The 14,696-nt window shown below is 40.5% G+C and overlaps 1 protein-coding gene across 1 annotated transcript in view; it reads left to right on the top strand.

Moving 5' to 3' along the window:
- Positions 1–8,567: 8,567 nt before the first annotated feature.
- LOC126382496 (disks large-associated protein 1-like) overlaps positions 8,568–14,696 on the top strand; it is a gene marked incomplete at its 5' end in the record, with an annotated part of 36,350 nt that continues 30,221 nt past the window's right edge. The window contains 4 exons of the mRNA XM_050032391.1: positions 8,568–8,744; positions 9,599–9,724; positions 9,809–9,967; positions 11,216–11,298. Coding sequence (XP_049888348.1) covers positions 8,568–8,744; positions 9,599–9,724; positions 9,809–9,967; positions 11,216–11,298 — 545 coding nt within the window. The remainder of the gene's footprint in view (positions 8,745–9,598; positions 9,725–9,808; positions 9,968–11,215; positions 11,299–14,696) is intronic.

Here is a 14,696-nt window from a genome sequence, read left to right as displayed (position 1 = left end):
CAGTTTGCAAGTGCCGCTTGTAAAAGAGATTTTCCACCTCAAGAAATATCCAGCACGTAACTCCCACTAAAACCACAAATAAATGTTTCCCACACGGATCACAAAGTCTGGCAGGATATCAGACATTTTCTTGCAGCATTCTGGCTGTACTACTATTGACAGTAGTTTCCCATGCTAAGATACCAACATAACCAAGCTTCTGTTCTTCTCCACTGTGTCCCATATAGCCCATGATGCTACAGGAAAAACATACATGTCTTATCGTCTGTTATTTCAAAAGCACACAAGGAAGGTCATCGTGGTGTAATGAATCCTGGAGGGTGGATGTAATCCTGTTAGTGTGAGCAAAGCCAGTGTGACCAAATTACAGAGGTGGGACCAAGCCATAGTTTTGCAAGCCAAGATTAAGTCTCAAGTTTTTGCACTCAAGCCCCAAGTCAACCCCCAAGTCTTAAATTTTGATACCCCGTTTCCACCAGAATTAGCGCATGTACACAGTGTGTAAACCTGCTAAAAATAGGCTACAGACTCCCTTCCCATTGTCAGTGGGCCAGAGCTGTGTACATGACTCTGCAGCAGAAGAGTATGCCTTTCTGTGTGGGGTTGGTGTGTCACATTTGATGTCATGGACAAGTCAGAAAACAGATCAGTCAACAGTAGAAAGCAGCATGGGGGGCTGTGAACACTTAACAGTGGTTACCTCAATTTTTCTATCTCTTACTTATTGAGTCTCTCTTTCAAACTCAGTGCAGACTAATTTGGATCAATGTTTGAGTGCTGCTTTTGTGGTGGCGCTTCATTGCATTTCGCCTATAAAAGGGGCTAAAATGAATGTGTCCACCTGGGTGTTGTATTTCTATCAATGCCAATCAGAACTAGAGCCAATACATACCTGTGACAACTGCAGAGTCATCTGACTTGAGTGTGAATGCCAATTGTAGCAGAATGGATGTTTGCGGGTGTTAGCAGTTCTTTTGTGCAGTGGAAAAGGGGCTTAAGTTTCGAATCCTAAACAAGTTTTAATCAGCTCTTTACCAAATGTAATGCTATTTTAAAAACAGAGTAATAATATTAAATTTACAATCATCATGAATGCTATTTAGAATAACTTGTTAAAGCTATAGTTGGTAATGTTGGAGAGCTAGCCAGATTTGAAAGTGGCACCTCCTCCCCGCCCCCACAAATTTGAACGCGCATCCTGCAGTACACCGACAGAGAAGCTAATGTTAGCATTGGGCTAATACGAGCTACAAAAGTGGCTAAGTTGGCTAACGTTACATATTTCATGAAAACAACAAATCCTCCCGAAGCAAAACAAATAATTACCTGTCTACCAGAAAGACAGCAACCTCTGCATCACCTCAGTTGTCTCCACCATTCAAAAGCTGCACCGATGTTGACTCTGGTTTGTCCTCTCGCTTTATCCAAAGCCTTTTTTGTCGCAGCCTTTTCTGCCTCCGACTTTCTTTTCTTAGCAGGGCGAGCCGTTACAAGTAACGCTGGAAGTGGTACTTTTGGCTGCATTTTCTCTGCCATTGTTCAGCAAACCTATTCTCCTGCTAACTCGTATTACTGCTGAGGAGTGTGCTTAATATTTCCGGCAACGGTGACACGTGATGAGTGCACACAGGGAGGAGGGAGGGACAGAGGGGGGCGTGGGCAGGACCAGAGCGATATATAAGGATGAGACATGAAGGCATCTGATTGGTTCTTTCCACTCCCACCGAAAGGCAGGGATTAGTCAGAGTTTTTACAGGCCTGCAGCTGCCACAGAGGTCGGATTTTTTTCCGACTTCTGTGTTCCTTTTTTGAACACATTATGTATTGACGACTCTCAGGATGGAAGGACCATTTCACCCAGTATAACAAAAAGTGTTTCTGAACAGGATTACCAACTATAGCTTTAAATCATTTCTGTTAAAACAAGTGCAACTGAACTTAATCATAAAAATAAGTGCTGACATTGAACTTCGATAGCATATATAACCAGTACCGTAACAGAATGAATTTTGTGTGTTTTTCCCCCCATACTGGTTGAATTTAACTCATCTCATATAAATTCTCTTTATTTTCCTGAATTTATAAGACACATTCTATAGACTATTCCTTCTTTAATATGTTTTGTTGCTATATGTGGCTGTGTATTGTTTTTCTCACTTTTTTCTTCCTGGGCATTGATATTTAGATGTATCAGCAGCTAGCTGCATAGCTAACAAGGTGGCTTATGTCCCCCCTCAGGCTGCATGTTATTTCTGAACACACAAGCATGAATAAATGACATTTCACGTCTTTATTTGGGGAGCGTATCTTTGTTTCCCGGGTTCTATGTTCCCCACTTAAACAAAAAAGGTTCTATGTTTCCCGAGTTCTATGTTGCCCGCTCAACCAAGTGGGAAATATAGAACCCTTTTTGTGTAAGCGGGGAACATAGAAGCCGGGAAACATAGAACCCTGGAAACATATGGATGACCCCTTTATTTGGATTACCTGAAGGCACTGGCTAAATCAGAGGCATATAGATTGTCTAACAATGTAGATATGGATGAAATGAAATTGCTATTGTGCAATGCTTAGTGATGGATCCACCAGAGGACAGACTCCAGTTTAAAAAAAAAAACAATAATCAGACAAAGCTTTCCATCATGTTAAACTCATGTTTTACTGAAAAAAAAACCCCTCAAGGTCAGCTTACTAGCTTTTTCCGGAGCTTCCAACCACATCTTAGCATCTTATTTAGCAAATGGATCACCATCACATGACCTATGGTATTCAAAGATAGCAATTACAGTGCAGAGAGGGATATGAATAAAAAAATCCCACACATAATTTATGAAAAGGCAGTGCCAAAAAAAAGTCTTCAGCCCTGATTTAATAAAACTGATGGTTGGAGCATATATGCATATTTGATATATGGTGCATGAAAACTGAATGTTGTTTCTTCGTGTTTAGTTTGGACTTTGGGATAATCTGAGAGTTCTGGATGGTTCATGATGGAGCAGTATATCAGAAATGTATTCTGGCCCAAAACCAGTCAGTGCTTTATAAGTATAAGTTATAAGTTTGACACACAGGAAGCCAGTATAAAGATCTGAAAATGAAAGGGGCTCAAGAGTAGAGCCATGGGGAACTCTATACCATTTTTCGAAACATTCAAATGTCTAATTACAGATCAACATAAAGTAGTCCCTGTCCCTCAGTTTAGTACTGGCTTAGAATTTCCAACCCAGTTTTCCAGTCTGTCTAGTAATATGTTAAGGTCAACTGTGTCAAATGGACTGTTGGGCCTTTAGTTTCGCAGACCGGGAGAGGCGGAGGCGCAGCGCACCTGCTTCGCCAACTGGGTGTGGCCAGGCGGATTTTGCAAGTTTGGCACACCGTGCGCACTGGCGCAGCTACTCCTCTTTCCCACCTCCGTCCCTCCTACCTGCGCAAGTCAGAAAGAGGGAGGAGAGAAGGCGTGGAGTGGGTTTTACACAGCCGATTCACATCACACCAATCAAATGAGCCCCTCTCCTTGCCCTTAAATGCGCCGCGTGAAGGCGTAATGAGAGTTTACTCAATTCGCCATGGCAGAAGATAGCAGCAGCGTCAGACGGCCAAACTTCTCCCAGGACAAAACTGATGTTGTGGTCCGGGAGGTCCAAGCTGGCAGTGTCCGAATATACGGAACTGCGAGCAGACCTCCACAGGCTGATGATGCAAAGGTAGCCTGGGAGGAGGTCACCACAATTGTAAGTCAATGTTGCGTTTCTCTCGTGCGCGTGTGCGCTATCTCTTTCTCTCTTGCAGTCTCACTCTGTTTCTTTTCTTTAGACTTGACAGATGCTGAATATATACTCCCTATCTGATGCTGTGGCTGTTTGTGGTTGGCTGAGAGGGATGTGAACTTGTTAGTTTGCAGCTGTGTTAATCAAATCAGGTTGGGTTTCCATTACGTGTGCCAAACGTGCCAAACGTGCCAAACGTGCCAAACGGTGCCAATCCCCTTTGATCTGACATCAGATGTGATGAGACAGTCGATACAGAGATACACTTATGTGCTGATTGCAGATAGTTGCATTGAATAGTGTTTTTTGTGGGTATTTATTGTATCGTTAATGTGCCTGACATTCTGGAGACCTGCTTGTGAGGTTTTGGTGACGTGTGCGCACTGTCCGCTGGTCAGCCAAACTTCGGCTTACACCGGCTGTGCTCCCCCTGCGCTGACAGTAGACCTGGTTTCAGCTGGCGAGCTTTTAGCACACCTTCGGCGAAGCCTTTTGGCACAAAACTGTCACTGCACCAAGCTGGATCTGTTGACACCTCCCCCTGCTGCGCCGCCACACCCATCTCAGCGCACCTCGGTCTGCCAAACTACCAAACTGAGCGGGCCTCGAGTTGCGCTGCTCGAAACTAGCTCTGCGCAGGGTTCGCCACCCTGCGCCACCCTGCACTGTGCCGGGAAACTAGAGCCCTTGGTGTTAAACTGGATGTCATTCATGATCTTAACAGGAGCAGTCTCTGTGCTGTGGTGTGGTCAGAATCCTGACTGTAAAAACAACAAAACAGTTGTTTAGGACCAAGAAGGTAAAGACACTTACAATATTTTGTAGTGTTTAGCTACATATGTGGCAAAAGAACCTTTCTCCTATAGTTATTCTCTCCCTCTCTGCTCCATCTTTTCCTTTTTTTGTGACCGTCCATTTTGCTTGGCTACTTTTCTTAAATGATATTGGTAGGGTCATAGTTAGGCAATTACTATGTGCGTTGCTTTCAGCCAATCACATCTCACAGATTGACTGGTGTGGCTTCCTGATAATGTGAGCTCTGACTAAAGTGAGTGTAGCACCTGATTCATGAATTCTGAGAGGTCTGCCACTTTCTGCTTTTACTCTACCACACTTAGGAGGGAAGAATTGTAGTTTTTACCCCTATACAGTTATTGGATGACTTCAGATACTAGTTTTCAAATTATGTATTATTCATTTTCTGTAACCACTTATCCTGTTGGGGGTCGTGGGGGGGCTGGAGCCTATCCCAGCTGACATTGTGCAAGCGGCAGGGTACACCCTGAACAGGTCGCCAGACTATCACCGGGTTGACAATTAGAAACAGACAACCATTCACGCTCACATTCACACCTATGGCCGAATTAGAGTCACCAGTTAACCTGCATGTTTTTGGACTGTGTGAGGAAGACGAAGTTCCCCAGAGAAAACCCACGCTGACACGGGGAGAGCATGCAAATTCCGCACAGAAGGCCTCCCCCATCCCAGGGTTCGAATCCCCCACCCCAGGTTCGAGCCAGGAACCCTTTTGCTGTGAGGCCACAGCGTTAACCATTGCACCACAGTGCCACCCGGAATATAGGCAAGTGCAGCTGAAATGATTAGTTGATTAATTAGAAAATTATTTGGTAAGTATTTAGATAATTATTTAAGTCATTTTTGAGTGCAAAAACATTTCATGGTTCCAACTTCTCAAACATGAGGACTTGCTGCTTTTCCTTTTATTATTTTAATATTGATATATTGATTTGTTAATTTAATTTACATTTTTCTGCATTGGTTATCTTTACTTTTAATACCTAAATACATTTTCCCAGTTGCACTAACAGACTTTTGCTTAAGTGAGATTTCAATGCAGGACTTTTAGTAGTAGAGTTTTGTTACAGTGTGGTAGTAGTACTGTTACTTCAGTAAAGGATCTTAATAGTTCCTCCACCACAGTTACTATTTGGGTTGAGAATATTGTGAGACAGATAACCACAAACCAGAGATGTCATAAATTAGCCTCCTTATGATTTAGTTGTTACAGCAAACGTCCTTTAATGTGTAATAAGAAATAAAGGAGGAAAAGCGACAAAAATAACAGCTGAGCAATAAGCAAGCAAGAAGAGCGACCGACTGTGGCGAAGCAGAAAGTCAGCTTCCTCATCTCCAGCAGGGCTGAGGAGCGGGCTACAGAGGTCTGACTTCTCGCTTAGTCTACACCCCCAGATTTTTTTTTTTTTTACTTTTGAAACTTGTAGTCTTCAGCCCACACAGTTCCCTCTCGAGACACAAAGGGCTTATACAACTTTTTCCACACATGCAATAGTACTCCCCAACAACTGGAAGGACACGGTGATGTGTTAAATCAGTGGAGTTCCCCTTCAAGTATTGTACTTTAGCCTAAAAAAACAATGTTTTGCAGTTTATGTGTAAAAACAAACAAAAAACATCAAATGGGATTCTGGTCATTTAACTTAATGTTGGATCAACAAGTAATTAATTTATGCCTTCCAGAACACATGATAGTTACAAAAAGGATTCAGGAGAGCATTTTCTGATTTTCCAGCTTTATGGTTGAGGGAAAGGTCTTGGTCATAGTTAAAAAGAAAAATGTTTATTGTTAGTATGACCAGGACATGGACAGAATTGGGGTTGTTACTCAAAAAAGTAACTATTACATATTAAATATTATTTGTTAGGTTAGATATTTCATTATTAATCACTCAATAAAAAGTGATTTGCTACATTTCTCATTACATTACGTTTGCGTTACTCCAAAACATGCAGAGATACATTGTCACATATCAGCACACAACAAGGATCAATAGGCAATTAAGATGGCACTGGCAGTAGGCTGTAACTGCCTCAAAATAAAACTAAATCAATATATAAAACAATAATAATAAATGAGGCTGGCCCTTCTTTTACTATTACAAATATAGTTGCCCCAACTAAAATAATATAAGACTGGCCTTTCTAACAGCATTAGGTGATGATGGACTTCAAAGGAAAAAAAGTGTATCTAAACAGCATATGAACATCATTGAACAGGCCAAACACACTTGAACTAATTCACTTGAATTCACCAAACCATGGCCACTTTTATAGCAGACTAGACCAGCTTATTTGATGTGTTTATCACTAAAGCAGTGGTTATACCTCATGAGGAGGAGATCCTGAAATCATTTGTCAGACCACCTGTTCCTCCTCAGAGTCACCACAGACTGCCCAGGCTAAAGAGCCTCTCCATGGTTACATTAGACAGTGTTGTCAGAGCGGTTGATGTTTTTTTGTTTTTTTTTTGTTCGCTTATTATGAAGAAAATTGAAAAACTTATGTAACACAAGTAATGACATGCACGGTTCCCACAGTCATGGAAAACCTGGAGAAGTCCTGGAATTTCACAATATTATTTTGCAGACCTGAAAAAGGTGTGGAATTAGTAAAAATCATGGAAAGTATTGAAAAAGTCATTGAGTTTGGTTATGTGTAAAGAAGTAAATTGTTACAGTAATCTTGCCTGAATAACCTTACATGTAAAGGTTGCTGTTAAGTTTCACATAATAAACATTTTGAGTATACACTTCTGTTTGTGTTACATGTTGTGAATTGCCATCCAATTATAGCATGGGTCCTTGAAACGTCATGGAAAAGTTTGAAAATTTGTCCATGAAAATGTGTGGGAACCTTGGACATAATTGTTTGATTAGTGCCTTTAATGTGATAACTGAATTTAGAACAGTAAAGTGTAATATTACTATGTTACAGACAAATATATTGTGACTACAGTAAGGCCTCTGACACTGGATATAAACTGCTGTCTTAAATGTCAAAGTCTGGCATTTCCAAGTCTCTAACCAGCCAACTAACAACTTCACACTACACCTGCCTTTGTTTCTGACAAACAAGTCATTATTACAAGTCATCACACCTGCACAGACACCACAAACATGGTTGTTTTAAGTTTCTGAACAAATGACCAGTGTCATTTGTCTGGTAAAGACTGTATTTGTAGAATACCTCCAACAATTCTCTTCTGGAATTAGATTTGACTCATGTAGCTGTGTCGGTATCCATGTTATTATTATATGCTACACAGCATTCTACTCAGTTGGATAAATCTGTTTCTAACTTATTTAAACACTTAAGTAAGATAAATGGAGAATGTTTTCCAATTTGCTGAACACAGTCAAGATTTGTAATATGTTGCATTTTGTGAATAACCAAATATTCAGCGTTAGTTTTACGTGAATGTTGAATGTTTTTAACATGTGTTCATATTTATTAAATGCTGTGTATCTCAGGCTCTGCCAGGGGAGTTGGTTAACTCAGGGATAGTCTGCACTATACTGATCAGATTTGTTCCAGAGCATCACAAGACCTAACCTGGGAACCAGACAAATTAAGAGCTCATTTTTATTTGCTCTGGCAGATACACTAATTTGCATTTGTGATTTGGTCTGGAGATGTCAGATTACATATAACCGGAGTCTCACAGTCAAACTAAAAACCTTGTTAAACCTTGCTTAGGTCAGTAGCCTTTATATGAGAACAAAATAAGATCTCATAATCACAGTGAGGCTGGAGTCGGATCCAGATATTCTGTAAACAAGGGTACAACTAACTGAATGTCACTGCTGCACATGTGCAGTTTAAATTGCTTGCAATTAGTAAAGTTAGACTTGATCTTGTGTATCAACACCTGTAGAATTAGAAAATGTAATCTTATGGTTGCAATTGGAGTTTTTTTGTCGATCAGATGGGTGCGTTGTTTACAACATATACTGTATAGAAATGTAACTTAACTTTATCTCTTTCCCCTTCTTGTTGTCCCTCCCTCTTTCTCTCTCTCTCTTTTTTTTTGTAGTTTCATCTTGCATCACCACCTATAAGAAAACACCTCCACCAGTGCCGCCCCGAACTTCCACCTGCTCCACATCCTCCAAGCCCTACATCTCAATCACAGCCCAGAGCAGCACAGAGTCTGCCCAGGTACTGCACACAAATACACATATTTACTGTGTTAATATTCACTTCATGTAGTAACACATGTAGAATACCAACACATCTATTTGGGAAATGATGTACATTATGGGTATAGGTGAAGGTGTAGTGTAGTTCAGGTGTGATATGACCATAGGAGACAAAAATTAAAAAAAATAGTGAAAAGAGTTCTCCATCCACATGTTGGGAAGTATACAGTGGCTGCACTGACCACCGTTGTCTACAACACTACCTCCGTTTATATTGCGACTTCCTCCGCTGTCATCTCGTTTGTTGCTGTGTGAAACTTTTGACTCTGCCCTTTAGTGCCATTTATTTGCTGCATCTATGCCAAAATAAAGGATGCATGGAAGTATGAGGACAGTGATGTTTACAGTTTTTGAAATGGACGTATTACTTTACTAATTTCATCATAGTTGTGGTGACAAATGCTTTGAGGATTACAGAATAGCAGATGGTAACAGACATATGAGAGGTCATGGCCTCCTTTGTTTACAGCTTAATTCAAATATTATAAATGATACTATGTAATATAAGTGGTCATATTAACATTTTGTCTTGAAAGAAATGTTCAATTAGTTTGATATGGTTCTTAGTACAGGCTTAAGTGTTGTTTTTGTCATACCTTGACAGTTTCGACGACTGCGTCTGTCGTCATCATTAGAAGCGCCATGTGATGTTGTAGTGACGTGTCCTGTTGATGTTTTATCCAGGTCGTCCACCTGAGTGGAATGACAACCACTTAAGCCTGTAATAAGAACCATATAAAGCTCAGTGTAAAAAAGTAGGCTATATGAATTTGTTTGGACTCGCAATGTTCAATGTTGTCTAAAACCAATCAGGATGCATACATGGAAGAGGAGGGACCCAGAGGTGACATGACCATCCAATCAGGACTCAGTAACTCAACAGAGAGCATTGACAGCATGAAGGCCCTGACAGCTGCCATAGAAGCTGCTAATGCACAGGTTAGTGCTTTGTACTTTGTACATTTTCATTGCTTTTGTGAATATTGTATTCAAAACATGTCTGCTATCATTATTCCCATGTAGGTCCACGGACCAGCCAGTCAGCATGTCAGTAACAGCACCATGACAGTCAGCCCCCCCACTCCGTCGGTCCTAAGCAGGGGGCAAGTTGTTGAAGACCACCGGGATATATACAGGAAAGAAGCACTCAGGAAGGGAAAATGTCTCTCCATAGGCATCCAGGTGTGTATGAGACAGCAGGGGAGGTGGAGAGACATAGAGGAGAGACATAGACAAATTAACACTGTTTCACATCAGTTTAACAATGCTGTGCTTCTTATGATGTAACCAATGTTATTATTAGGGCCATGGCAGAAAACGATGCAAGGACCTGAATGAATCTGATAGAATTATTATTCTCTCTCAAATGAATCACATTTTTTAAGAGCCAAAGATGCTCGAAAACTCACAAAACTTTGCACACACACCAGAACTAGTTAAAAATGTGTAATTTTATGGGTCTTATGCTTGGGTGTCAAAGAAAAGGCTCAGTAGGGCCCCCTACAAAACTTCAACAAAGAAGCCCCATGGTACATTTTACCTAGATGTACAAAATTGGTGTGCACATGTATCATGTCCAAATGTACAAAAAAGCCCTTGGAGCTATACCGTAAACCCAACAGGGAGTCAGCCATTTTTGTGCATTTTTAGTCATTTATAGGGGTCATACTTTAACAGACTTTTCCTACTGATTTAATCTGATTGACTTCAAATTTTGTCTGGACCAGCTAAAGACCTTTGACATGAAAAGTTGTTAAAAGCTTGAGTTTTTGTCAAACTGTGTGACCGTGGCGAGGCATCAAATTTACTTTTTTGCCAAGAAACAAAGTGGTTGGTAACTTCACGGTACATAGCTACCCCATGAAGATTATGAATTTTTATTGAACGCAGTCGCCATGGCGACACATTATTCTCCATGAAACAGGAAATTGTAACTTCAGTGTACATTAGCCAATCTGCTCCAAATTTCACATATTTGATAAGAGTCAAGGGCCTGAAGATATGAACATGTCAATTCGGTGTCATAATCACAGCACCGCCTACTGACAACAGGAAGTAAGTCTTGTCTGAGAATTTTTTTTCATTTACATTAAATTTACATGGTGTGGTCTACAGTTGATTTACAGCAACATGATGTACAATTAGTGTGTACTTTAGGGCTAAATAGTGGACACAGGAAGTGGTACAACATGAGAAATTGGTCATTCCAGTGTCCAAACTCTATGCAAGAAAAAACATCTCACTACTGCGTGCAGTATCTGACTTTCACAGAAATAAACAGCTGTGTCAGCTAGCGTCTCACCAGTACCCCGGACTTGTGCAAAGGTGCAAGGGCCCATTCATCACTGTTTGCACATTTAATTTAGTTCTGTAATTGTAAGGGGTATTATAATGGTTATTATAGGGATTTATCATGTCTGTCCCCTGTAGGTGGATGGCCCGGAGGAGATTCCAGACCCAGAGGACCCATCTAAGTTCACCTCTGTAGGGGTGCAAGTAGAGGATGACAGAGGGTGAGGCACACATTTTTCTTTACTCTTTATCTTTCCTTTTGTTGACCTTCTACTCAGTATATGCTTGACTATTTAATATCCATGAGCATGGCTGGACATTTGGTTTTAATGCAAGCAGGGAAAAGACTTTAATCTATGAATATTGTCTTTCTTAAAACAATAGTCAGGTGCCACTGAAAAAGATTCTGCATACTGTAATCTTTCCCGCTGTTAATATTGGCCATTACAAGATGCCTTTCTAATATGTCTCCAGTAGAAGTGATGTGGGACAACATCCACAGGAATCCACAGGTGGTAGTAAGCTTTGTGATCTGGCTCTATCCAGTATGACAGATGAAAACAAACATTAGCCAAGATCCACTTCTCATCACTTATCCGACATATTTAAGTTTGATGTGTCATCATGTTAGACTGCTCGTCCTGCTGCATGTTTTCCTTGTGTTTGTGTGCATTTCCTCCTTTCGTAAGTAAGTTAATGTAGTGAATGATGTCAATATTTCTGCACTACACTGGTGACCAGTTCTAAGTGTGTCCCTGACCAATCCATGACTCTGGCATCCCAGTAACAGTGATTAGAAATATGTAGGTATAGGATGGATGGATGGATGGATGGATGGATGGATAAATTGACTTAAAGCCAGGAACACTTTACCCACAAAACAATCATTTATACATCAATTACCCATTGTTGTATCCAACTCAGAATTATGTCAGTCGAATCAGATTTGGCTGTTCAATATGAATATGTGATGATTCTTTTTGTTTCATAAAGTTTTATAGTTTGAACAGGCTCAGTGGGATGTTCGGTGTGACAGTAACATTCACATAATATAGTAAACCAGCTAACTGCTCTAACCACGGGTTGGAAATGTGCAACAACATTTTTTGCTCACTAGATATAAAACAAAAGCCAGAGACTGTCTTGTATTAAGTTGCTGTGAGCTGTAAATTCACCACTTTTAAGCAGAAGAGAGAAGATAATGTTATCTTAGGGCCATGGTGCAGAGTCTCTCCTCCTCTGTTCCACTGCATTACGCCAGGGCCACACTGCCTGCGAAGCGCAGCGCACCGAAATTCTCGCGCGCGCCGGAGAACCTCCGTTCACATCAGACGCGCATTTCTCCACGCCGTCGACAAGCGATTCTGCTCCCAGCTGTTATTTTTCACTGCCTGGCTTGACACATTCGCTCGCGGCTCGCACAGAAAATAGACCAGATGCCGAACTGATCGCTGCAAATCGTGAGCCTGCCGTGGAGCTTCCCGGCGCGGCGCGGCCAGTGTGGACGACACAGTCGGTTAACATGGGCGCCGAAAGGAAACTGCCTTCTCTTCTCGGCGCTTCTAGGCTATTCGCGGCGCTTCCGCGGGCGGTGTGGCCCTGGCGTTAGGTCCACAGCTGTCTGTACCAGATAGTAGCATGAAAGTCAAGAGTGCTCACTCGGCAGCAAAATCTGAGGACCAAATTGTCCCAAGAAGTACACTGCACAGAACACTGAGTAGCCAAAAAAAAAAGAAAAAAAAAAGTGTTTTAAATAGTAAGAATTTAGGGAAAATGCATGTGTGTTTAGGAAGTACTGAGCATATGTTTGGATAAATAAGGATTTGGATTATACTGTACAAGTTATGTGAAATATTTTATATAGTTTTGCTGTCATTAAATGTGGTCCCCTCTGACTTCATCTCATCAAGAATTGTCTCCACTTTTGAAAAACAAAGTTTTATGAATTGAACGCTGGGTGGGTAACTGATATACACATGATAATTTTGTTGCTAAAGAATTCCTTTTAGTAGAGGGTACAAAATCCAAGACCTTAAATTGGATTTATACTCCTGTGTTGAGAGGCTAAGCTGTACCCACAGATTTATAATGAATTTTAAAATGTGTCTGGAGGGCTGAAGTGATGTAAATGGCTGAAATCCAACTTTTAAGTATAAATCAAAACATACAATTATGAATCCAGCTTTAGACCACTCTAATCTCTAAATACCGAAACATCAGCTTTTTTGATGGCAATTGTCCTTTGTGTCTTTTGGGATAACATAAGCTTGAGTAGAGACTGGTAAAAAGTATAACTTGGCACACAGTTGTTGTATCCAAAGTACATGCATATGTATGAGGGGCCGTACAAGACATAATTCATTCTCACCCTCTCACACACATACATTCTCCTTACACATACATATAGTTTCTCTCTCACACACATACATTTTCCTTACACATATATATATATTTTCTCTCTCACACACATACATTCTTCTTTCACATACATATATTTTCACTCTTCTTTCACATACATATATTTTCACTCTTCTTTCACATACATATATTTTCACTCTCACAAATATATACACTTTACTTTTCAACACATACACATAGGCTGCAGTCGGAAAGTCTTTTTTGCTTAGGAAGGTTCCTAGCTGAGTGAAATGACCCGGAAGTAGTTTAGTGGCCGCCATGATAAGAGCTGTTTGAATTCTCTAAACACTAAGGAAAGGAGGTTCAATGCTTCCTTTCAGATCTCCTTTAGCATAGGATACATAGGATACATCGGACCTTCCTAAGCGATAGGAAAGGAGATAATTCCATCCCACAAGTCATTGCAGTGGCAATATTTACGCACCATTCACAAACCCAAATGATTAGGAAAGAAAAAGATCAACATGACCGAGAAAGGAAGGAGATCACCATCTAAGTTACCGCTGTTTATGAAGCATTAAACATCTCATGCCATAACTTGTTCATATATATTTTTTCAACTTTCAACATTATGTTAAACTTAGATGCGAACTATGAACGTTTCGCTACTATTGGTGTAGGCTACCCTCCGTCCACAGCTTTGTTTAACTTGTTTTATAACAGGATAAACAAATATACAAATATACAATGCATCATTTTAATTTTCCGATTTTTGTGTGAATGAGAAAAAACAGATATCCACGTGCTTTTCCCATTTTCGTCTTCAAATGGCTAATTGACATAGAAATTAAACCAAAACCAGAAACCTACTTGTTTTTCGCCTTTATTGTTATATCTGTATTATCTGCCCCTACTGGATCTCAAAACATTGGCATCGGCTATGCTTATGGCCTAGATAGATAGATAGATAGATAGATAGATAGATAGATTCAAGAGTATTATCTAGACCTGCTCTAGAATCCTGCTCAAGCAGCCCAGGGGTAGTAGTGCCAGCAAGCTTTTTTGTGATTTAGGGATAAACACCTTCCAGGCCACCCTGAGAAGACTGATGTTTAAGTTTATATGTAGACTGCAGGGGTCCCAGAATAATCTTATTATACAGTTGACCAATCCAAGGTGTAGTTCTGTTAGATACCAATCCTATATGTGGAAACACTGGTATTTGTGCCTTTTATAAAATGTGTATAAGCACTTTTTAAAT

The sequence above is a fragment of the Epinephelus moara genome, chromosome 21 (assembly GCF_006386435.1).
Source record: "Epinephelus moara isolate mb chromosome 21, YSFRI_EMoa_1.0, whole genome shotgun sequence".
NCBI classification, from domain to species: domain Eukaryota; kingdom Metazoa; phylum Chordata; class Actinopteri; order Perciformes; family Serranidae; genus Epinephelus; species Epinephelus moara.
This window is presented reverse-complemented; position numbering and strand designations above follow the sequence as displayed.